This window comes from Crocodylus siamensis, chromosome 12, assembly GCF_052110815.1.
Source record: "Crocodylus siamensis isolate JL-2025a chromosome 12, ASM5211081v1, whole genome shotgun sequence".
NCBI classification, from domain to species: domain Eukaryota; kingdom Metazoa; phylum Chordata; order Crocodylia; family Crocodylidae; genus Crocodylus; species Crocodylus siamensis.
In genome coordinates, this window is record NC_143406.1 from 10,323,488 (window position 1) to 10,348,452 (window position 24,965).

A 24,965-nucleotide genomic window follows, 5' to 3' on the forward strand; every position below is an offset into this window, starting at 1 on the left:
ATGGCTGGCTAGCAAGTGCTGCCTATGAACTTTGTATAGCCCCTCAGCATAGTGGTCAGCGTGTGAAGGAGGATGTACTGGAAGAGTAGTGAGAAGCAGCCCAAGGACAAGTCAGTTCTCTGCCATGAGGAGAGAGCCTCAAGCTCGATCCTGCAGATCTTACATGAAATGCTGTTTTAGGTGTATAAGAGTCTCCCAGGTCTCTCTTCCATGGAAGCACTTGGGGCATGGATCAGGCTCGTGCCAGGGCAGAGTAGAAATCTTGCAGGACAGGATGGGAGGCAGAATTGCTTAGAGCTGTGTCATGATCATTTGCTTTGTAGTGATTGCTTTTCTCTCCCTCTTATATTTTTTTTTTTTTCCCCCCCCCCAAAGGACTCCAGAAGCAAATTCCCGCGCCTCCAGCCCATGCCCCGAGTTGGAACAATTTCAGCTGGTCCCAGCAGTGGAAACCTCCTATCTGGCCAGAGCTGGAAAGAATGAATTCCTGAACCTTGTTCCTGACATTGAGGAGATCAGACCAGGGTGAGATGTGGCAGGAGTGAACCTTCCCTGCCTGCAGACTGGGCCATCCTGGAATTCCAGGTGTCATGCCCCTTGTGAAGATGAATGCAACAGTTGCTGGCAAGACTAAAGTAGCAACCTTAAGTAGCAAGAGACTTGGACTAGCAGCAGGGCAGGGGAGCATTGTGTTGATTTCTGCCTTATTTAAAGCTCAGTCTTGTAGCTGCCTCCTTCACCAAGCTCCTGTTGACCTGCTGCATGGGCAGACTCATGGTGCAGGTGTTATTTCAATATAGGGCTGTGTACGTCACTTCTTTCATGCTAGGGATTTGCAGGTATTTTCTTGAAGGGCAGGGGTCAAGCTTTCTGATGGAGGAATTGGTAGTTTTGGGGTGGGAAACAGAAGCTGATTTACTTCAGACAGTCTTAATAACCGGAATTCCCATTTGCTTTTTCAGCTCTGTGGTCTCCAAGAAGGGATACCTCCACTTCAAGGAGCCGCTCTCCGCCTCCTGGGCCAAGCACTTTGTGGTGGTTCGCCGTCCGTACGTCTTTATTTACAACAGCGACAAAGACCCTGTGGAGAGGGGGATCATCAACTTGTCTACGGCACAGGTGGAGTACAGCGAGGATCAGCAGGCAATGGTGAAGGTCAGTCAGGGGACTAGTCCTCTTGGGCACAGAACAGAATCTGTGGGTGATGTGCATACATGATTCACACTGCCCTTGCAGTCCAATGTACCTCTGGTCTGGGAGAGCTGCCTGTAGGAGTCAGAGGCAAGAGCCATCTCAGTGGCTAGTCTAGCCCTGTGCCTCTGCTGCAGCTGCCAGCAAGGTTTCCAACCCATGCAGGGATGACTTCTGTGATGGAGATGTAAACATGCAGGGAGCTGTTGATAGCACTTGGATTGAGATGTGTGGAATATTTTGAGGCTGTTGATAGCACTTGGATTGAGATGTGTGGAATAGTTTGAGGCCTCCACCTTAGATGCTTTCCAGCCCTCTTTGTCATCCCACTGCCAGTCTTGGATGGATGAGACGTGGGGGTTATGGCTCTTTGTCCCTTGACTCATGCCCTGATAGCTTGAGCCCATCACATGTGCCTGCTCTCAGTAAGAGGTACACTGCTCAATGGATCTGCCACAGCAGCTCATATGGGTTTGCAAGTTAAGTAAAGGCCTATGATATGTCCTCCTGATAACGTCAGGTTGCGAGTATTGTTCATTCAACTGCAAAACAAGGGCAACCTAAGGAAAAATACCTAAGTCTGGTCAGTTGATGAGTGTTCTATAGGACACTGCTGCTGGGATGGGCACATTCCAGCAGGAAAGGAGGGGTTAGCCTTGGGCGGTGTCATTCCAGCTACTTCAGTGATTGATTAACTCTTTCAGACACCCAACACCTTTGCAGTATGCACGAAGCACCGCGGGGTCCTGCTCCAGGCCTTCAACGACAAGGACATGAACGACTGGTTATATGCCTTCAACCCTCTTCTTGCTGGAACAATACGGTAAGAAGCAGAGCCTGAGCGAGCTTGGATGTGTCCAGGCAGCCTCTTATACTGGTGAGGGGCTGAGGGAGGCCAGAGAGCCCTCAGCCTTCTGGTGTAGAGAAGAGCTAGCCAGAAAGGCTAGGAAGCACAATGGATGCTGCGTGTGTGCTTGCCAGACGAATCCAATTTAGATATGTGCATGTAGCAGAGGTGTAGAGGGCTAAAAATGGCCTGTGGCCACCCTGTGCCCTTGCAGACTCTCAAGGGCTCTCTGCATTCCACCAAAATCATGGATGCCGCCTTGTCAGCCGGGCTGGAGAGCTACTGCCTCTTCAGAAGGACAGGAGATGATATTGCCTTGAGAAGGGGTGGGACGAGAACTCCCCTGAGGGCCCTTTAAAAAAAAAAAAAAAAAAAAAAAATCTGTTTCAATTTTGTGACCTCGTGACTGACTGGTGCCTTCTATTTCATTAAAAAGCTAATTGAAACCTCAGCTGTGTTACCTGTGTAATGCAGCTTTTAAACTGGGGCTCACAAGATGTTATCTCATTCTTGGAGCTGGGGACAGCACATGCAGGCTGTTGAGTGTTCACACTTGCGTGCATTTGCTGCCTTTTTTTTAGAAAAGCAAAACAGGCAAGGGCAGAATAGGGGGCAGGAAGGGAAGCATGACTTGGCAGTGGGAAGGGGGGGAAATAGCAGGTCTCTGGAGACGATGCCAAGCTTAACAGCACCTTTTCTTCTCTGCTTTGTACAGGTCGAAACTGGCCCGAAGACGCACGGGCCAGATGAAGTACTGAGTCCATGTAACGTTCTCCCCCGTTCTCTCTAACGCGCCTTCAGATAGATAAAGTGTTACCTCTCATTTCTCTTTGTGATTCTTGACGGTTTCTCTTGTATGTAATCCTGTGGCTTAACTCTCCCTTCCTTCCCCAGCTCCTTGGCACTTTTTCTAGCTATTCTAACGCCCCTGTTTTTCTTTCCACCTGCGCTGAGAATTCTACTAGTAGCATGTGGCCAAACAAAAAGGAAAAAAAACCTGGAAAAGGGACGCGGCAATTATGCACAACTTCAAACAGAAACCAAGTGATTTCTTTTTTTTTTTTTTTCCCCCTAAAAGGGTTGGTTTCCCATCCTGACTGACTGCGTGGTGTCTCTACTACTGTCCTCAGTGTTGTCTGTCTGTCTGAAGCGCTTTAGGTTTATTATTTATTTGTCTTCGTGGTAACCACAATACTGCCCTCAGGACATGGGTTGTAGGCTAAGGAAAGCGACTCCTTCTAAGTGTCAAGACATGGCATTACCCAGGTGCAAACTGCAGCAGTTCCTCAGACTTTCTGGGTCCTGCCTAACTGGATTCCTTGTGGAAGCTGGCACATAAGAAAAGGCTGCCTGTCCAGGGTGGACTTCGCACTTGTCTAGGAATTTGGGTTCCACTGGGAGATGAAGGAGCTTCTGGTGCTGCTCAGGGCCAAAGCAATATCTGCTGCTATGTAGAGCAAGGGGAGGAGGAGCAGAGTCAGAGGTGTAGCAACTGGCTGGAAGGAACTTCTGCTTGGGCTCTTGCAATGGGTGGGGGCGGTCAATGGGCACTTTCTAGCTAGGTATCTTCCTAAGTGTTAGCTCCCGCTGTTCTGCAGTTGAGCTGAGCAGAGAAAACACTATGCAGGCAGCGTGACTTCATCCTCTGTACTTGGGAGGGAGGGTGTGCCATAGGAGCACACCAATGACAAAAGTATGATACTGAAAAATCCCAAGGGTTGCTTCCTGGAACATATGCAGGAAGTAACCAGAAGGGGGCAATGATTCCCTTCTCTCCATCTTGCTTTTGGCTTGTGAGAGTGCCAGCAGCATGGGCACTCGCTTTTCCCACCACAGAAAACCTTCAAACCAGAAATCACAATGGCCTTGGAAGTCAATCTGAGGCATGTCAGGTGAGCTGTTCCCCATGCCCACCTCATGCATGCAGCCCTCCTTCCTGAAATTCAGATGACGGCCAATCTGGCCATGGGCCAGTGTCCTCTCTCCACCATCCCCTTTAAAAGCACAGTATTTTCCAGCCACTGCATGCTCCAGGGTGGGAAGTCTTGGCTTCTCGTGGGAATAAATATCAAATTTCTTTGCACATCTCCTCATCGTCAAGTCCTCAGCTGTCTCCAAGCCCTCTACGTTCTGTGGACAGGAAAATGGTCCTTTCTGAATAGAGACCAAGCAGACACCTTGACTTGGTCACCTGGGTGTAATAATTGTTTGATTGGAGATCTGTTGTCCATGTGATGATACAGGATCTGTCTTAAGCAAACAGTTGTCTCCTCTTACCAGTGGCCAAGTGAGTTTCCTTTCCTGGGAAGATGAGCTCTTTTTCCCAGGTGTGTTTTTAGGTGGCTGCAGGCAAATTATTTTTAATGCCCTTCAGAATGCCTCTGCTGTACTTCCTTGGCTCCCTCACAAGCAGTGAAAAAGCTGGTATGGAATGAGGAGAGGTACAGAGATGTTATCCTTAGGGTCACAGCCCTCAGGAGAGAGGGGGTTTAATTCCACTGATTGTCTAGGGCACATCCAGGGCAGGGTGGATCTCATCCCTTCGCCGCAGAAGATTTAGTTTCCATTCAGCTCGCTCATCTGCACCGAACCACACTGGAGGTTCTGTGGCTAGAAGCACATGTGAAGGATTCTCCTCAGTAGATCAACTTCATGCCATTGTTATGCTCAGCTTTGGTTGTGCAGCAAAATGCAGTACACAGTGCCCTGCCTCCCTCCCCAAAGCATGCATTAAAAAGGAGCAGGAAGACGGAGAACAATTCTTGCTAGGACACATCTGTGTATCTTTCAGAACAGTAACGTGCTCAGCCTGTCTCCTGCAGCCCTTTAAAAGTCCTTCCAAACCTGACATCTGCAGGCACCAGGGGGACCCCAGAGCATTGCACAGAAGGTTGTTTTTCTTTTTGTCTGTAACATTGTTCTTTAATTGTGTTTGACTCTAATCCAGTGCTCGTGTTTCTTTGTTATGTAGTGGACACAATATGCACTTCCAGTGTGGGCACAAACAGGATTGCCAGAGAGAAGCTCCCTGTGCTTGGAGCTGAGCAGATTTCCAGACTGTAAGACTGATTTAGAGGCTAGTTTTATGCATCAAGTTGCTGCTGCTGCTGCCTTCAGTGATGAAGGTGGGGCATGTGCAAGGAGGGGAAGGAGGATGGTGATGACAGTGGCATTATGTGACGCACTGAGAACATTTTTATTTTGTTTTAACTAGAACAAAACTAGTTTGCAAAGTCTTTGCTTTGGATAGGCCAGAAGCTGGAGAGCAAGCTGAATTGGAATCTCACTAGAATGATTGGATCTGAACGGGGTTAAGGAAACACTCCTTAGAAAGTGAAGGTGCCAGGCGGGTGCCCAGCATGCCTGGACACATTACAGATGGATTGCATGAATGCCAATCTGTTCTCTTGAGGACTTGAGGCAGCTTCTCATGGCTTGATCCACCCATGGATCACAGACGATTAGAAGTGCAAAGTTCTATTTGTTTTAAGTTCCTAAATTTCTTAGGGCCGCAGACTTTTTAACAAAAGGGATTCTTGTCTTTTAGGGTTGGACAGGGCATTGCCACTTCCAGGTTCAAAGTACAGGGCACGACGGATGTCCTCTTGCCAGTAATCAAGGTTTGCCCTAGAACATGGCCTTTCCTGGTCTTTTATATCAGAAATAGGAACAATTCAGGTTTTTCTTAAGGAAAATGAAATCCATAATGGTTTCAGTAGCTCTTGATTTAGCCCAAAGAGCTAAAAATTCCGTGGAGAAACAAATCAGAGAGGGAAAATTGCTATGCTGCCCCCTCCTGTGGTTTAAAAACCCAACTGAACTGCTGTGCAAGTTGCACTGAAGGCAGCTGGGGGCCTGGAGTCAGCCAGCTCTCAGGCCATGCTGCTGGAGACGAGCCCCATGCCATGGGCCAGCCAACCTATTGAGCATGAGTGCTTTTCCAAAAGGACGGTTGTTTGGGGGGTGGGGAAGGTAAAGATTGGGAATCGCTTGTCTCACTTGGGCTTTTAAACTTCATTATTGAGTGAAAGGGAAAATTGACCTATAATGCCAGTGTCAGAGTTCCAAACAAGGCATTTCATTTTGGAACCACACTTCCCTGACTTGATTTTAAAGATGCACTTTAAAAGACTTTTTTTAGTTTTTAGGAAACTCCTTCCCTTTTGAAATGCAAGCAGGAAGGGGATATTATCTTCAAACCGCTGGGAAGGTTTGTCTAGCCCACATTGAAATTCCCTAGTACTGGTCGGTGAAGTGTTTCAAAGCAAAGACTTTACTTTTTGCTGCTTGTTACCTAATTTACAGAGATTTAATTTTATGTAATGTATTGTATATTTATACATCTGTAATTAATTGCACATTAGATAAGGAAGAGGATTAGCTTGGGTATAGCACCCAGTGGTACTCTGCAACCGACTAATACTGCCTATGCATATGCATCATTCTGGTGTTATACAGCCTTAGTTTGAGTTCTGTCTGTTTTCTTCCCTTGTGTTAAAATGCAGTTGTTAAGCTGCTGCTTGAATGAAGGATACTAATGCTGCTGTTCTTGGAAGGTTTGTTGAATGTATTTTAAACGGGACTCTAACTTGTGTGCGTTGCATCTCCATTGTGGCTAATTACCCCAGTATGTGGTCTGAACTGTACTGTATGTAGCGGGAATGTATTAATTTTGTGCTTCCTTGTTTAAAAACAAACAAACCATGAGCTGTTCAAGAACAGGAGGGAGATTTTTTGTTCGGAAGGCCATTTATAAGTTCTCGGTATTGCAGGCCAAAAACAACTGCAGGCGATTTAATTGTCAATGTCCATATGAATTTTCCAACTGTTTCGCTCAAGTAGACCAGGAAGTGGAGGGTGTGGAGGTCATGGTGCTTCTGTTTTTAATGTTACCAAATTAATGGCCTGATACGATCAGTGCTGAGCTACCCCTACTTCCTGTGGGAGTGGAGAATTGGGCAGTCGGGGGTTCTTACCACTTCTTGGGATCAGGTCGTAATTTTCACTCTGCTTGTTCATACTCTGTGTGAAGTCTGTTGACACTCTTGACTTTGGACATAAGAAAGCTGTTGCACTGAAACACAGACTTTTGAACCCAGGTTTCCATCTCCCCACGCTGCCCATCCATACACAGTGTGCACACTATAGTGTAAGTGGCCTTCTCGAACAAGTCTCTTTGAACACTGATCTCGTCCCACCGAAGGAGTGTATCAGCAACACTGTACATGATTAATTTCGGATTTTCATTTCCATGTTTTATTTTGTAAATATATCCGATGTTTGGAGCTTGAGTATACAAATGTAAATAGAGTTCACGTATTTGTACTAATTCTGATCCATTTGCTGTATAGCCTTAGGTGTGCAATGCAGATATTATCTAACTGTGTATGGTAACCTTGCACCACTGAACTGTTAGTGAACGAGGTGAAACAATAAAGGTACAACCAGTGCATTAGCAGGCATCCTGTGTGCTTCTTGCTTTCCGGGACTCATTTTTACACTGCTTTGTTCCCCAGATCCTTGTCATTTAAGAAACCTCTGCTGTCTGAGCTGCTTCTGCGGCTGTCTTATCTCCTGTACACTCAGGCTGCCTTCACTGGCACTTTGAGAGTCGTACAGATGTGTGAGGATGTCAGCAGTGGGTGCATCCTGGGTCAGACTAACCGTTCACAGTTTCTTTGCTGCCCTGGGTGGGTGGGAGGGTGCTGCCCATTGAGCTTTACTCCAGTCTGAGCTGGCAGCCCTCGACACAGAGTGATTCTGGGAGGTTTTTTCCTCTGCCATGATGCAGTGACATTCACTGTACTGTTCACCCCGCTCCCACCACCCATCTCCTGGGTCACCAGGAGAGCGACACCACTGCGGGCAGGTCCGGGGGGGTCGGCACCCCTATCCCTGTCCCCTCTCGGGGCCCTGGTCAACCTGTGCCCGCGCTCCCTCGCAGAGAAACCAGGGTTTGTCTCTGGGAATGAGCTGCTGTGTCGGCACTGCCTCTCTCCTTCCACCAGAGGCCCCATGTCTTCTGGCAGGTGAAATGGGCCTGCGTGCACCCGCCGGGAGCAGCGGGGCGCTGCCCGCGCTCTTCCTGGGCGTCCCCGTTCGGGGCCCTGGTTGCTGCGCCTCCCACCCTGCCTAGTTTTAATTCGCCCTAGTCCCGGAGCTCCGGGCTGCCCCGCCCCCTCGCGTCAGGAGGCGCCTTCGCCTTTAAGGGGTGAGTCGCTCGGTGCTCTGCTCCTCACGCCTGAGCCGGGGCGGGGCCGCACGCGGCAGCCAATGGGAGCGCGGCTCCGCCCCTCGCGCGGGCGGGGCGGGGCGATGGGAGCGGGGTTGCGGGAGCGGTCACAGTGATTTGGCAGGAGCCGCCGTCGGAGTCACGTCGCCGTCGCCATGGCCCAGTGAGTGGGAGTGGGGGTGGGGGACGCTTGCTTCCCGCCTCTCCTCCGGCTGCGTCGGGCCCCGCGGGGAGCCCGGGGGTGGGGTCGGGCCCACTAACGCCGCTGCCGCCTCTCCCCCCCGCAGAGCCGACATCGCGCTGATCGGCCTGGCCGTGATGGGCCAGAACCTGGTGCTGAACATGAACGACCACGGCTTCGTGGTGAGTGCGGGCCGGAGGGGGGAGCGGGGCCTCGCCTGCCCGTGGCATAGCCTGACCCCCGCCCCGCCCCGCCCCGCCAGGTCTGCGCGTTCAACAGGACGGTGTCCAAGGTGGAGGCGTTCCTGGCCAACGAGGCCAAGGGAACCAAAGTGATCGGGGCTCGCAGCCTGGAGGAGATGGTCGCCAAGCTGAAGAGGCCCCGGCGCATCATCTTGCTGGTGAAAGCGGGCAGCGCTGTGGATGACTTCATCGGGAAGCTGGTAAGACTTCCTTTCCGGCTGCTGCTGCCCTCTGCTCTCGTTCCTGCTCCGCCTTCCCGGGGGGGCCTGCCCGAAGGGGCAGGGCAGGGCTCAGGCGTTGCGCAGGGGGAGGGGGGAGGGCTGACCCTACGAGCAAAATCCCTTGAGCTGGGGGCTCGGCTCTTTTGTTGTTCCTTGTTGCAGAGGGTTCGGGGGGCTTTACCGGCTCGGAGCGCTCCCAGGTAGACGTGCGGAAGCTGCTCCTCGGCAGATGCCAACGGGCTTTTCCTTTCTGGTTGCAGGTGCCGCTGCTAGAAACCGGAGACATCATAATCGACGGGGGCAATTCTGAATACAGAGACACCACGGTGAGCCTGAACCTGGTTGCCTCAGTCCTCTTGTTTGTGGTGGATGTGCTGGGAATGCTTTGCGGATGGCTCCGTCTTCCTAGAAATGGGATTGTTAGACAAATGGTCCTTTTATCTCTCTGTGCTTTGCAAGGAACCATTTAGGGGGGAACAAAGGGAAATTTCTTAACATTCAGAGGGCAGTGTGTGTGCAAGTTCCTCTTTAGCACCAACCGCTGCCCTGGCCAAAGCAGAACTGAAGAAAAAATAATCTTGGGCCTAAATGGTGTTATTTATGCCCATAGCTTTTATATGCTTGTCCCACAAGCCATCCATCTCTGGTTGTTTCAGAAAATGCCTAACTTTTCTCTGTATCTTTCATTCAGAGGCGCTGTAAGGAACTCCGGGCCAAGGGTATCCTGTTTGTAGGAAGTGGCGTTAGTGGTGGAGAGGAGGGTGCTAGATATGGTCCTTCCCTCATGCCAGGAGGAGCCAAAGAGGCTTGGTAAGTGTCAGCCTTTGCCTTTCCATCTGCTTATTCTGCCAGCAGGTCATCTGCTAACTACACCTCTGGGGTTGTGTGTGCACTAAAGAGATACTTAAGCATCACCTGTCCTGGGGCTTGGATTGTCCAGCTTAGCTGAGGTCACAGCAGCGCTGGCTCTTCACACTGGGCAAACCTTGTCCAATGTTCTTCTTCGTGGGTTTTAGGAGGTGTCACCAGAAGCACAGAACAGTGTTGTGGGGTAAGTGAATAGGGCAGATGACCAGCCGAGAGTCCCAAAAGGCACAATAAAGGGATTAGGAACTCAAAAGTGAACTCAGTTTCTGTGTCCTCGAACTCTCACAAAGTGTATGAACACTTGCACATAAGCTGGGCTCTCAACCCAGCACCTTCTTCCACCCCAGGCCACTAGAAGGGTTTGCAAGCAATGGCTGCTTCAGGATTTGTCTCTGACTCTCTCCCAGTTTTACCCTGTACCGATGCTCCAGTGGAGCAAGGGTTTGTCTTCCAGGCTTAATTTCAGTTCAAGGGAGGGGCAGCTTAAGCAACTCTCAGAAATCCTGACGCTTTGCACTGGCTGTGCCTCCCAAATCAGCCTGTTCCAGCTTGATGATACGAAGATCATAGTGACGGCTGTAATCTCTGCCCTGCTGCTCTTGTTTCACCTTTAAACACCTGGGTGAAGAGGGGTCGTTTTTTTCCCACCTTCCCCTGGAACTCTATCCTTGTCTGCCTGCTTTCCTCACTCTTCCCACATGCCTCCTGATAGCTCCCTTCACCTGCTCCTGATTTGGTGTCCTTCTGTGTCATCTGATGGGCACACTTTTTCTTGTTCTGTGCTTGTCCGTGACTTGGGCTTCTAGGCACTACAATTATACTATTTTTAACCTCCCAGTAAGCTGTCACTAAGTCCCTTCTGTCTGCTTCTCTAAAGCACCTCACGCTGATCCTACAGTTAGAGCAAGGGACAGTAAAGCCAGAACCTGGGTTGAGATCTGGGCTGTGCCACTGATGACCTGCATGACGTTGGCCATGTCATTCAACCCCTCTTCCTTAGTTTTTCCATCTGCAGAATGGTGGTGATAAAGTTTTTCCTGTGAAAAACACTGAAGACCTCATCTGGAAGATACTCAATAGATGCACAGCGTGGGCTGTTTTCCATTTCTTGCATCTGGTAGTTAATTACAGAGTCCTCCTGCTTTTATGTATGTGATGAAGATGTCTTGTAGCTGTGTTGCCAAACAGCAAATATCCCTTCCCTCTCTCTGGACTGGAAGTCAGTGACAGTGGGCTGTGTGGCACCAGTAGATTTCTGTTGCAGTGTTACTGCCCTTTGCCAAGCTACTGAGCTGTACTATTCCTCTCTGCAGGCCGCACATCAAGACAATATTTCAAAGCATTGCTGCTAAAGTGGGAACTGGAGAACCCTGCTGTGACTGGGCAAGTACTTACTGACATTGCTCCATCTGGTGAGGTGGTTGGAACCATTGCTTGTGTGGTCAGGCCGCTCCAGTTGGTGTATGTCCTTGTCACAGATGCAACTAAAACATCCTTCAAGAAAACAAGGCTGCTTGTTGCACTGATTCTTTAGCTTGCTGCATGCTAGTCAGATTTATTGTTCTGCAAGACTTCACCTTTCCTGTGGTCTAGAGATGGAAGTACATTGGAAAAATAACATGGGAAAACTATGCAGTCTTGCTGGGTATGCTTTGTCTGAAGTCATATAGAGGGGTGTAGTGTTCCAGAGCACTTTTAATCAGTACTACTCTGACAGATGTGAAGCAAAGATTAAACCTGTGGGCAGGTACTAAAGGTCAGTAGCAGCATCCTCAAAGAAGCCTTATGTCTTGGGCAGGTGGGAGATGAAGGTGCTGGGCACTTTGTGAAGATGGTGCACAATGGGATCGAATATGGAGACATGCAGCTGATTTGTGAGGCCTACCACCTGATGAAGGATGTCCTGGGCATGGAACATGATGAGATGGCAAAGGTGAGCTATGGTGTAGGTGTCTTGTCATCTTTCCCGACCTGCTTCGCCTCTGCCTTGGACCTCAGTGAGTAGCTGATCTGCCATGAGAGCAACGTCTGCAGTAAAATCCCCTTAACAGTTTTGGAGAGGCTCAGGAACCCAAATCATAGTACCCAACTGAGGCAGATAGCTGCAGGGTATCAGACCTGAATGATTTCAGCTGTTACCTGAGAGCCTTCATTCCTCAATTCCCTTTTTCCTGGGAAGGAGTCTGTCTTGGGAAAGTGTGTGAAGTGTTTTGAGTAACTTCGTTGTTCATTGGCTCGGTCTGAAAATGCTAATGAAGCTAATAACAGAGATCCCAAAGAACCCTTGAGGCAGGGTGGAATTCAGTATGGGGCAGATAGCTCTTTGTGAGTGATGAGTAGTTCACTTGAGAAGAGCCATGAGAATAGCTTAAAGGAGTTGGCAGGATTTTTGGTCACAGTGCTAGAAACACCCACAGCCTCACTTTGTAAGATGTTGGCGTGCCAGGGGTGGATGGTGGGGGAGCAGCAAGGAACCTAATCCTTGTTGTGGCAGCATTGCCCCGATTTCCTTCCCTGCTCTTCTGCCAGAGGTGCAAGTGCCAAGCAAAATCCCTTCCTTTGCCATGCTCTGGCACCCATGCCTGCTACTGGCTGAAAGCATTGTGTCATGGGATTAGGTGGAAAGACGGTTGCACTTCCCTCAGAAAGCCCCAGTTTATAGGCAGCAGGCCAGAGCATGCCAGCACGTCACTGTTTAGAGATGGCTTCTTTGCAGCTCTGTGTCTGAGGTGCCTCTAACCTGAGGATGTGATGATTCCAGTTTGAGGCTCCCAAGTAGTGGCCTAGCAAGGTGGTTAAGACCTGTATGTTTGAAGAGGAGCCAGCAAATTGAGCTGAGGTGAGTGTGCCACCTGCATTCCCTTTGTTTGTGCTTCCAAGGCATTTGAGGAATGGAATAAGACGGAGCTGGACTCATTCCTGATTGAAATCACAGCCAACATTCTCAAGTTCAGGAACCCTGATGGCAAACACCTGCTCCCAAAAATCAGGGACAGCGCAGGGCAAAAAGGCACAGGGAAGTGGACGGCTATCTCGGCTCTGGAGTACGGAGTCCCTGTCACACTGATTGGTAGGTGGCTTTGCGTTATAACCTTCTTGCGTCTTGATCTATACCTCTCAGAGCAAGCTAGCGATGAAGCATGGTGATGCACAGTAACACGGGAGACCGGTCCAGGGCAAGGCTCTTATCTCTAGTCTACTAATGTAGGTCCTTTTGCTTCTGCCCCATATCTGCTCTCAAAGGGCAAGTTGCTCATTGTTCTTCATGTATCTTTTGTGGGTGTTCTTCCTAGCCATTTCTCCAGGCCTCCTTTGGCTATCGAGGCACCTTTGTCCATGCCACGCTGTTTGCTATGTCCACAGGTAGAAAAGTGAGTTAATGTTAGGGTTCACATGAGAAATGAGTAGAGAGTTAAGAAGATCGCTCCCACTCTGGTGTGGTTTTGTGCTCTTCCCAATAATCCTTTCTCTTTGCCCCTGTATTGATGCCCCTCACAGCCCTGCGAAAGGTGTAAAGCTTCTGTTCTGCTCGAGCTGTATGAGACCATTCATTGCCCCAAACAGTCATTTTCCCTATCCCCACATACTTTCCTTCCATGTATATTTTCTGTGATTGCTTTGGTACCTCTTGGCAGATGCAGGGTCATTTTTGACTAGATGGGGAAATTTAACCTGTATCCTCACTATGACTTGAGCAACATTACTGCCAGACATCTCGGGGATGGATATCAGTGGTTGAGCTTGGAAGCCTCCATTTCGCACCAGGAGAGTCTCTTGCGTTATCGCCGTATGCTGCAAATAGGTTTTTTGTTAACCCTTATGGCTAGTCTACAGCCTGATCCAGTATCAAAGTGGGAGTCCTTCCAGCGACATCAGCAGGTTTCCGATAATGCCTAAATCACTTTGGAGAAATACCCACACGCTTGCACTGATACCTGTATAATTACCCCCCCACCCACAGTCATCTTAGCCTGATTTTTTTTTAAAGGTAGTTATGACACTGCAAGTGTGTCAGGAATCAACCCCCAATCTGTGTTACTGAGGGTTTATGAGCCCTGTGGGCAGGTGAATGAAGTGGTTGAACAGGTTCTCTCTCTGTTGTCTGTGCTTTATTTTTGTGTCCTTCTCTCTGTCTCCTTTTTCCTCTTTTTTTAACTTGGTTTGTAAAAAAAGATCAACTTTACTGATTGCTGCCTCTGTGGCCTGCTGAATCCAGCTTATCACAGAAGCTGGACTGCATTGCAACAAAGGGCTGAAGCTGTCAGCAAATTATTTCCTGAATAATTTGAACGTAACAGAGTTCCGTTAAGCTCTGCTTTCTTTCAATTTTTCATTCCCCCATTGATTCAGTAATGTTTCCTTTTATTTTGGACTCTTGCAATTGCACGGATCAAGAGCGGAGGGTGGAGATGGTCCTTGGATGTAATCATGGGATGCAGGAATGTTTTGTGGGGTAATGCTGAGATGTATAGGGAAGGTAGGCCTTCATAACTGCTCTTGTGCAAACAGGGATATTCTTAAGGCAATTGCTACATGTTTTTTCTTGTATCAGTGTGACTTGCAGACCTTTCCCTGGTATAGCAGAGTCATGCTTGCTCCACAATGCAGAAGGAAGTAGTTTAGGCAAAAGTAAAAAGGAGGGGCCAGTCCTGACTGATGCACTGTGAAAATCTTAGTATAGGGAAGGTTCAGAAGCCACTGTAAATCTGTGACTCATGTTTGGAGGCATTTGAAGGATTTCTCAAAACCAGGAACTAATGTTAAGGGAAGAAGGAAAGTCCATTGTGCACAGTATAATACGTCAACCCTGCCTTTTTCTTTCTATCGGTCCCTTGAAAGGTGTGCTCAAATGCTTTGTTGAGAAGGAAATTGTTTCAGTTACCAGTTTCTTCACTGATTATCTGGGCAAACTGTAGGCACGCCCAAAGAGTATTTATTTTTGTCCATTCGGTTTATCTGGGAATTGGATACACTTTTACTGATTGGCCTCTCCGACATAGACTTCCTTTCCTCCATATAGAAATAATAAAGCTCGTAGACCAAGGATGGGCAAAGTCCAGCTCGTGGGCAGTGGACTCCCATTTCCCACTGGCTGGGGCCAGTGTCCATGGAGACCCCAGCTGCAGCTGCACAGGAAAGCTCAAGGCTGGGGTTGCTGTAGAGACCAGCCGCAGCCCCACTGGCAGCACATGTGGCGGAGCAGGGCAGGGGGCTTCTCTGGAGCCACTGGGAACTTTTGATGGGGGTATACATATATAAAAATGTGTGTGTACATACACACACAGGTATACACATATATAAACTTTTTTTTTTTTTTAAAGTATGTTCAGTTAGTGTGATTGATACTTGGCCTTTGCCTAACTTTTTCATCTTCAAAGCACCATGCAAATATTTTTTGCGTCTCCAATTCCCACATGCTCCCAGGACACAGTCATAGTCGCATCTTCGAGATAGAAGGAACTGAGATCAAAAGATTCAAATAGCTTGTGCAAGCAAGGGGAAATGTTGATTATTTCCAGAAATATAGTCATGTGGGTGCCCCATGCCTTTCAAATGGATTAAACCCCAGGCAGTGTTGCCCAATACTGCTGTAGCCCAATGATTACATTTTCTGACTGGTAGTTCTTTCCAGTGTTTTTCAAATAATGAAACTGGAAATCCCTATGTTGTGGAAGCCACCAGACAGCTTACCTTTCCGTTGGCCTCCTTCCCTCAAAGCGTGAGCTCCTCCATGCTTGTTCCCTCCCTCATTTCACCCCATGCCAGGGCTCCAGATGCAGGTGAACCTTAGAGCTGGGATGGTGATAGCTAACTAAATAGTCTTTCCTCTTTTGTTTAAAGGTGAAGCTGTCTTTGCGCGGTGCCTGTCTTCTCTCAAGGATGAGAGGGTACAGGCCAGCAAACTCTTGGAAGGTCCCAAAATGACTCAATTCAGTGGGAACAAGAAGGCATTTTTGGAGGATATTCGCAAGGTGGGTTATAACTCCCAGCCACACCTCTGCATTAGAAATGTTAGCATGGGACATGTGCTCCCTCTGCTCTTGCTTTTCCTGTTCATAAGCATCGGGCATCACGCTTGTCTGCCTCCTGTCATGTTTTACCTTTCTTTCCCACTGTGCACCAGCTGACACGCAGCAAAATCTGGTTAATGGGGAACACATTTGCTGACCAGAGAGAGAGAGACTGTTAGCAAAAGTTTCAGGAGATGGAAGCAGACAATTTAATTCTTGCATGGATATATAAATCATAGAATCGTGGAAGTCGGGTCGGAAGGGACCTTGTAGATCTTCAAGCCCGACCCCCCGCCTGGGCGGGAGAAAAAGACTGGACTCAAATGAGTCCAGCCAGGTAGGCATCAAGCCTCTTCTTAAAGATCCCCAGGGTAGGAGCCAGCACCACTTCCCTAGGAAGTTGGTTCCAGCTCCTAGCCGCCCTGACTGTGAAGTAGTTCTTGCGGATGTCTAATCTAAATCTACTCTCTAATAACTTGTGTCCATTGTTCCTTGTCGTGCCAGGGGGCGCTGGGGGAAACAGCGTCTCCCCTAAACCCTTCTGGTCCCCCCTAGTGAGTTTATAGACAGTCACCAGGTCCCCCCTCAGCCTTCTCTTGTGAAGGCTGAACAGGTTTAGGTCCCGCAGTCTCTCAATGTAGGCTCTGCCCTGTAGTCCCCGGATCATGCAGGTGGCCCTCCTCTGGACCCTTTCAATGTTGTCCACATCCCTCCTGAAATGGGGCGCACAGAACTGGATGCAGTACTCCAGCTGCGGCCTGACCAGCGTCGCATAGAGGGGGGGATCATCTCCCTGGCTCTACTTGAGATGCACCTGTGGATGCACGACAAGGTCCGGTTAGCCCTGCCAACCGAGACCTCGCATTGTCGGCCCATGTTCATCTTGGAGTCAACAGTGACTCCAAGATGCCTTTCTGCCTCCGTGCTCTCAAGAAGGGAGTTTCCCATTCTATAAGTGTGCTGCTGGTTTCTCCTGCCTAAGTGCAGCACCCTGCACTTGCCAGTATTGAAACGCATCTTGTTTATGTCAGCCCACCCCTGTAACCTATCCAGGTCTTGTTGCAGTCTTTCCCTCCCTACTAGAGTGCTCACCTCACCCCAAATTTTGGTATCGTCAGCGAATTTAAACAGGTTGCATTTCACCCTGTCGTCCAAATTGCTGATGAAGAAATTGAACAGCGCAGGCCCCAGGACCGAGCCCTGGGGGACTCCGCTGCCCACTTCCCCCCCAGGTCGAATATGACCCGTCCACCGCCACCCTCTGAGTACGACCCTTCAGCCAATCTGCAATCCATCTGACTGTGTAGGCATCAATGCTACAGTCGCCTAGTTTTTTAATGAGGATGGGGTGGGAGACGGTGTCAAAGCCTTGCTGAAGTCTAGAAAGACTACGTCGACGGCAACACCTGCATCCATTGCCTTTGTGACCTGATCATAAAAGGCAATCAGGTTGGTCGGACAAGACCTGCCCCTAATGAAACTGTGCTGGTTGCCCTTGAGCATCATCCCTGAAGCCGGCCCATCACAGATGTGCTTCTTGAGAATCTTCTCAGAGAGTTTCCCAAGGATCGAGGTAAGACTGACGGACCTATAGTTGCCCGGGTCCTCCCTCTTCCCTTTTTTGAAGATGGGGACCACGTTGGCTATCTTCCAGTCATCTGGCACCTGGCCCGAGCACCACGAGCGCTCGTAAAGCCGTGCCAAGGGCCCTGCAATAACCCCAGCTAGCTCCCTTAACACCCTGGGGGTGGAGAGCATCTGGCCCCGCTGACTTGAACACGTCCAGCCCCTCCAGAAGCTCTCTAACCTGGTCCTCCCCAACCTCAGGTCTGGAGGCGTTCCCCTCGAGTCCATCTGGCATCCCAGCGGGGAAGTCCCAGTCCTTGCACAAGAAAACGGACATGAGGAATTGGTTAAAGAGGTCCGCTTTCTCCTCTGGCGCAACCACCGGATTGCCCAGCGTACCTTGCAGGGGCCCCACATTTCCCGGTGCCTTCTTCATCCTCCCTATGTATTTGAAAAAGGACTTTTTATTATCCTTGATCTTGGACGCTAGTCCTAGCTCTATGTCTGCCTTAGCTTTCCTGACAGCCCCCCTACAGGCCCAAGCAGAGGAGGTATACTCCTCTTTGGAGACAGCACCCCCCTTCCACTGGGCGTACGCCACCTTTTTGGCAAGCAGGCATTCCCGGACGCCCTTGGTGAGCCAGGGGGGCTTCTGGGCACTCTTGCCCCCCTTGCTTCTTGTTGGGATGGACTCCCCCTGGGCCCTGAGTATTGTTTCCTTAAGGAACGACCACTCGCCCTGGACACTGAGTTCCCCTGCCCTCAAGGACCCCAGGTCTGTTTTAAATGGATTGAAAAAAGACTCTGCTTGCTGTTTTGACATCAACCCTTTCACTGGTGCCCTTTTGTTTTGAGAGAAATGATTGGAGCGTGTGCCCAAAATAACCATCATGACTAAAACCAAAGATGATTTGACTGCATCTCTTTCTAATTCTAACCCAACCTGTTGTTTGAATATTAAGCCAAGAAAATAGCCAACATTTGACTGTCACCATCTGAATTACATTGGAGAGAATTTTTTTTTCAAGGACATAAGTTTACTGAGTTTACTTTTGAGCTGTGAGTTTTTTAAAAGGCATAGATTATCCAGTGTAGTAGTTTGGAGGGTTTGGAAGTGAGCAGGTGGGTCTTTTTTTTAACAAAGACCTGGAGCATAGCCACCTAGGTGGGCCTTTTGGGTCTGTGCGCTCTGCTTGTGGGTCTGATTGCAAGTTTCTTCTGTCTGAGTTTGTGGGTTGTCATTTAATTTGTTGGTTTGTTTCTCCAGGCCCTGTATGCCTCTAAGATCATCTCCTATGCTCAAGGTTTCATGCTGCTGAGACAGGCAGCCAAGGAGTTTGGCTGGACATTAAATTATGGTGGTATTGCACTGATGTGGAGGGGAGGCTGCATCATCCGAAGGTAAGGGGACATTTGGGACAAGGTAGGGTCATTAGAATGTAGTGCAGGTGATGGAGACCCTTGACTGGCGTACCCAGAGATGTCCTTGGGAAGATCCTTGCATTTCATCAGCTTTGATGTTATTGTCCTACATCAAACGCAGTACCCCGGGCAACTTAATACCAGGTTCATAGCCACTGTTGAGTTCCTTTTCATGTTTTCACTTTGCTTTTCCTCCCTAGGTTTGGGTGTTTGAAAGCTAATGGTAGGCACAGTATTTACAGAACCCAGTCATATTTGCTGCCTATCTAATCAGAGACACATGCACCTTGCATTCTTGGCCACCTACAGCCCCTGCCACTGAAATCTAATCTCAGCTTTGCATCTGTTGTCTAGTGTGTTCCTGGGGAAAATCAAAGATGCTTTTGACCGAAACCCTGAGCTCCAGAACCTGCTGTTGGATGACTTCTTTAAGACAGCTGTTGAAAACTGTCAGGTGTGTGCCCCAGGAAGAGATATCACTAATGCAACAATTTTGAAATGTGGCGTGTTCCAGTTGTGACCCAGAATGACTTTTCATCTGTTTTGGGAGATTTCAAAGGAGAGAATGCAGGGTGTGTCATATTTTATATAGCACTCTTAATCTCAGACAGTTTGGGAATGTGTGTGTATGTGTCTGTATCTTTGCATGCAGTATACGTATGCTTTAAAGGTAACTACCTGCACTTGCTGTAAAGTCATAAATGTTACCGATGCACATCCCACAGTGCCATGATATATTAATATTTGCTCGGTAGAGTTAATCTGCAGACAGATAAAATGCTTTCTAAATCAAGTTCCTTATCCTTGAAGCTCCACTATTAATTCTCATAAACTCTAAGGCTGCTGCTTCATTGTCATGTAAAAGTTTTCAGGCAGAATGTAGCAATTTGGGAGAATTGTGATTTTTTTAAAAAAACCCTATTTGCCAGACGTGGTGAAACCTTCCTCTTACCGCTGTACAATTTGTTCTGCCTTGGAAGGTACCTGCTGTGCAGAACTTGGATTACAGTTGTGAAGCTGTTTAAATTCCGGCTCTATTACGATACTTTGCAGTAGCATAGATCCAACAGTGTGCTAAACTCTCCGCTCACAAGATCTGGGTTGGAGAGGAGCCCTATCAGAACGATAACCAGGGTGTCTGTCTGGCAGTTGCTTTATTACTCATAATAATAGAAGGAGTTGTTTTATGACTCGTAGCTGTATTCACTGAAACTGAATATTCTGTGTATGTTACTAAATCCAATGTAAAGTTGAGACGAAGGACTATCTGCATACCTCTCCGTGGTACTGAGCTGGCCCTTCTATCCCTGGGAAGTTTTTTGAGCTGTGCTTCATTAGGTTTGCTGAACACGCTTCTTTGTCTGCTCAGCCTGTTACGCTTTTTGTGCTTGTGGAATGTGTTGCCCTTATGTATGAAAAGAGCAGTCTCCCTGCCTGAGGTCTAGATTTGATTATGCTCATGGCGTACAGTTGTGTTTTTAGTGTTTAGAACCTTGTTCACCGGTTCTGTATTTCTGGGCAGCGCTCTGGGCTGCCTGTATTTGTCTAAAATGACTGGGAAATGGTGCTCCAGCTTAGTTTCATGACATCTGGGGTGATGCCTATTAGTGAACACTGGCATTAGTTTGGAGCTCAGCACATCCTACCTAGCTCCTGTATCTGATGCTGGCTAAGAAGCATTCCCCTTTCTTCCTTCCTTCTTAACCCCTTCCAGGATTCCTGGCGACATGTAATCAGCACTGGAGTCCAGATTGGCATCCCTATGCCCTGCTTCACCACAGCCCTTTCTTTCTATGATGGGTACAGGCATGAAATGCTCCCAGCTAACTTGATTCAGGTAAGTACCTGAGCTACTACACAGAGATCTTTTGAGCCTGAACTTCAGTCTGAGAAAAATAAAGCACTTGAACCGTTACAAACTCTGTGTTCCAGTTCCATGGTGTAACAAACTTAATGAACATAGTAAGCAGTGGCCAGGTTGCCCTCATAGTTAGCCCAAATGAAAAACCTTCTTAGCAAATATTTAGAACTTGAAGGAGTTGGGAAGATCATTTCTGTGTAATTGCAGCAGATCTCATAGATGAACATGAGCTGCTTGAGGTAACCATTAAAACAAGCGTCACAATATTGGATGGCATGGCATTAGTTCCATTGACACCGTGTTTTTCTAGATTACCTGATCACAAAGGGAAAGAGAGAGTCAGTTTCTAGCTGACAGACAAAGAGCCTTCATTGGCATGTGCTGTAGGGAATAAGCTGGCCTTGGTTGGAAGATGGATTTAGATGATCTAACAGCTAGACGTCTTCCATTTCTACCTGTTGTGAGTCATCAGTACAGTCAGCTTTTTGTCAGTGGAATATAAAAACAACACAGTTCAGCGCTGCTTAGATACTGATCTAAAGAGCATAATGATAAAAAGTCCTTTTGTTACCACCCATCTGGCATAGAAATTATGGCAAATGTTGCCTAACTTTGAAAGGCCTATCATCACAAAGCTATGACAACCTTGGACAAAGAAGAGTATGTCTGTTAGCGTGACTAAAATTTTTTCAGGTTTTCCATCTGTAAATTTGGGATAATTAATCTGATGACCTTGTGTGATCTTTTAATGAAAAGTGCAATTAAACCCTATAATACAAGTACTGATTGTTATTGGTTTGAAGATCAACTTTATTACATGTTTCAGAAATAACTTGCAGCCATGGCAGAGGATTTTGACTGGGGTGTGCTAGGGCTTTTGCAGGGATTAAAACCTAGGAGTTACTGACTAGAAAGGTTTGCCCTTTCTCTCAAGGGTAAGACCAGATTTAGGGTCAGGAAAAAATTTTAACCCCTGGTCAGATTGGTACGGACTGTGCAGGTTTTTTGCTTTCCTCTGTAGCAGAGGGTGTGACTCTTTTCCTGGGATCTCTTGAGCATTCATTAACAACCTTGCAGCAGCAGGACATTGTCCACCATTGTCCACCTGCCTTACTCACGGCAGGTTATGGTGCTGTGCTTTGTATCTGTGTGGGAGGGTTGCTGGTATAGTAATAGGTTAGACCCAAACTGGGTCCCTTTCAGTCCTACTTTTCTGTGGTTCTGTGATTAAAAAGCATATAAATCTGAGATGATCAATATTGTATGGACCTTTGTTAAAATTTGAGAACCGATAACTTGAACAGTTATTCAGTAATTAAGTCATAACTCTTTCCTAGTATTCTCTGTAGCCAAGTAGCGGTGCATGTTGAACGATTGCCCACAAAAGGCCTGTTTTTCTAATTTGTTACCTCATCGAGGCGATGTTTTTTTTGTCTGCACCCTGAAATCTAAATTCTCTGATACTGTTTGAGTGTAATAAAATGTAGCTCAGCCAGATACCTCTGCTCCTCCCTTATTCTGTGTTCTTCCTGAATCTTCTTTGCTGATGACTTTGTTGTCATTTAATGGAGCACATTAACATTTCAGGCATATCTAACCTGTAACTTTGCCTGTAATCCTGCCTCCCAGTTTATCAGTATTACTTGAAATGTCACATTTCTTTTAAAATATGCATGTCACTTGGATATCACAGCCATGGACTCAGTAAGACAACTAAGTAGATGCATATATACAGAGGTGGTATATAAAGTATAGCATTTCATTAGTATTTGACTGTGTTGCTTCTTTATATTTTGTTTTCTAGGCTCAGCGTGACTACTTTGGTGCTCATACCTATGAACTGCTATCAAAGCCAGGGGAGTTTATCCATACTAACTGGACAGGTCATGGAGGAAATGTTTCTTCTTCATCCTATAATGTCTAGTAAGAGTGCTCTAGTAGTCCCACAGAACACCAAGATACTGTAGATCTCAGACATTCCTCTTCCTGGCAACCATTCACATGTACTGCACTTTGCTGGAGTTTGTCTGGGCGCTTTTTATAAAAAAAAAACCAAAAAACCAAAACACCCCAACTTGTAGGTGTATGTCTTACAAGGGCAACAAAATAAATGTACGTGTAAATGTATTGTTTGGCGTGCTTGTTTTTCTCTTCCCTTTTTTCCTGTTGCTGGGACAGGGCTAATCAGAAATACAACTTTTGTGCAATAGTTCATAGAACACATATAATCCCACTTCAATAGCCTATACATAATCTCCAACACCTCCACTAACCATCTAGATTGAAAACCACAGAAATCCAGGTGTCTCCAAGTTGAAGAGTGGCAAATAATCAGTGCGCAGTAACGATATGCAGTGGTGGAGTAATGAATCTTCATTTGCAGCAGGAAGGTTTTTGGTGCTTAAGGTGTAATTTTTAAGCATCCACCTGAACTCATTCCTTCTGTGCATCTACCATAATGAGCTTCACTTATCTTTCTTAAAAGGGCGAAGGGATAGTTGGTCACAAAGGGATTTGACTCCATAGTTCCTGACAGTCTAAATACTTCAAAACGAATACTTCAGTTGCTAGGGTAGGCCCTCTTCAGCTCTTCTGTTATATTGGAAGTTACGATAGCTGATTTTTATTAATTACATTTTGTCCTTTTTCACAATTTGACCTTTAAAATGTTTGTATTCAGGCACAATGCTTGTCCCTGCCTGTTTGTTATTCTGTTTGTTCCTTTCCCATTGCTATATTCTCTCCAAAACTAGCACCCATAAGACTCCTACACCTACCAGGGTGGTGGTGGTAGTCCGCTTGTCACTGGAATCCTTTCTTCACTAAATAATGCCAAGGATTGGCAATCTGGTGCAGTATTTTTGTTATTCCTCTTCAGGCACTTGCTGGCCCTTCAGCCACTGTTGGCTATCAGGGTCAATAAAAATGCCATTGTGATGGGCAGAGATTAGTTTCAGGTGAAAGCATCCTCTTGGGGATTGCAGCCTTCATGGAAAATGTTAGAAATGACAGTGTATAAAATTAAATCTTGTCTAATGAATGGCAGGAAGTGGCAATGAACTTTTTAGCCTCTGAACCCTAGAGCTTGAACTGTTTCAGTGACATCCACCTTGGAAAATGGTGGTCAAACATAATTCGTCTCAGAAATTGTAGAGTATTTTTGTTGTGACAGTTTTACTTTTAAATACAGATATGATCCTACTTCCTGAAAGTTGACCCAGAATCTCCTAGGTTGTAGCAGAGAATAATTCCTAGAGATATTACTAAAATTAGATTGATTGATTAGGTGCTCAAAAAGTGGTTATTTTTTTCTGAGATTGCATCCTTGTGATCTCACTATTTAGGTTGTAAAAAGGGTACTTATAACTATATTGTTATGGCCTATAGGTTTCATAGATTTCATAGACATTAGGGCCAGAAGGGACCTTGTAAGAGCATCAGGTCCAGCCCCCTGCCCAACAGGCAGGAAGTCAGCTAGGGTCAAAGGATCCCAGCAAGATAAGCACCCAAATGTTTCTTGAAAGTGTCCAATGTTGGTTTCATCTTCAAGCAGTGTTATTGCCTGCTAGGTTTGGCCTGGCTCAGAAACTGCTACAGGGTTTTATAGGCTGGGGGCTTCCTTTACTAACTCGGTATTTATAACATAGCTATGAAGCTTGCAGATATTTTAGTTTGCCTCTTCTTTTTTTTAAATCCTAATTAAATTTACACCAATTGCAAGAGATGTCAGGTTCAAAAGAAAGAGCAAATGCACAGCAAGATAAAATTGCAATAGCCAAGTGGCCTCAAGAAACCATAACAGTGAGTGCTCTAGGCAAAATAAGCTACCTTCTCCACCTTAGAAATAAAGATGAAAAATGACATGTAGTAGCCAGCAAAACCTGTCATTGTACATGTCATCTGGTTTCCACAGCATTGTCGTAATGGTATTGATTATGACCCAGAGGCTGACTGACAGCTCTGCATCTCCTTCCTAATACCTCTGGTACTGTGGAATATATGTCTGGTCTAAAAACCGGATACCTTATTTCAGCAACAGTTACTTAAAAATATGAAAAGCAATGTACCTTCCAGGGTTGGTTAAAAATAGCAGAATTATTTTATAATCAAAGCATGCTGCGCTTTCACAGTAGCAATGATTGGTTACTTTCAAATGCTGCCATCAGGGGGAGATGCCCCCAACTTGTTAGCGACCAAGGGATGCCACAGTGTCAAACCTTTCAGGATGATTAATGCCAGAAAATGGAATGGGTTTATTTGCTGAGAACCACTGCTGTTTTGGTCAGATTTTGCTATTGTAACTTCTTGTGTATATTGATCTTCA

At 47.1% G+C, this 24,965-nt stretch overlaps 2 protein-coding genes across 7 annotated transcripts in view; both read left to right on the plus strand.

The window, feature by feature from the left end:
- Positions 1-7,490, plus strand: part of KIF1B (kinesin family member 1B) — a 142,499-nt gene extending 135,009 nt beyond the window's left edge. For all 6 annotated transcript variants that reach the window (XM_090024186.1, XM_090024180.1, XM_090024181.1 and 3 more), the window contains 4 exons: positions 376-525; positions 963-1,155; positions 1,896-2,014; positions 2,754-7,490. In XM_090024186.1, coding sequence (XP_089880312.1) covers positions 376-525; positions 963-1,155; positions 1,896-2,014; positions 2,754-2,796 — 505 coding nt within the window. In that variant the 3' untranslated portion in view covers positions 2,797-7,490. The remainder of the gene's footprint in view (positions 1-375; positions 526-962; positions 1,156-1,895; positions 2,015-2,753) is intronic.
- An 828-nt stretch (positions 7,491-8,318) lies between these two features.
- Positions 8,319-22,768, plus strand: PGD (phosphogluconate dehydrogenase). Its single transcript, XM_090024047.1, has 13 exons — positions 8,319-8,433; positions 8,558-8,633; positions 8,714-8,893; positions 9,175-9,240; positions 9,606-9,724; positions 11,095-11,164; positions 11,580-11,714; positions 12,662-12,851; positions 15,623-15,753; positions 18,626-18,759; positions 19,135-19,234; positions 20,495-20,617; positions 22,446-22,768. Exons 1-13 carry the CDS (start codon positions 8,426-8,428, stop codon positions 22,563-22,565), a joined length of 1,452 nt encoding a protein of 483 aa, XP_089880173.1. The 5' UTR covers positions 8,319-8,425; the 3' UTR covers positions 22,566-22,768.
- The last annotated feature ends 2,197 nt before the right edge of the window (positions 22,769-24,965 follow it).

Coding starts and splice junctions, on each gene's coding strand:
- PGD (XM_090024047.1), top strand. Junction 8,894..9,174: donor ATGACTTCATCGGGAAGCTG/GTAAGACTTCCT, acceptor TTCTGGTTGCAG/GTGCCGCTGCTAGAAACCGG. Junction 9,725..11,094: donor GGAGGAGCCAAAGAGGCTTG/GTAAGTGTCAGC, acceptor TCCTCTCTGCAG/GCCGCACATCAAGACAATAT.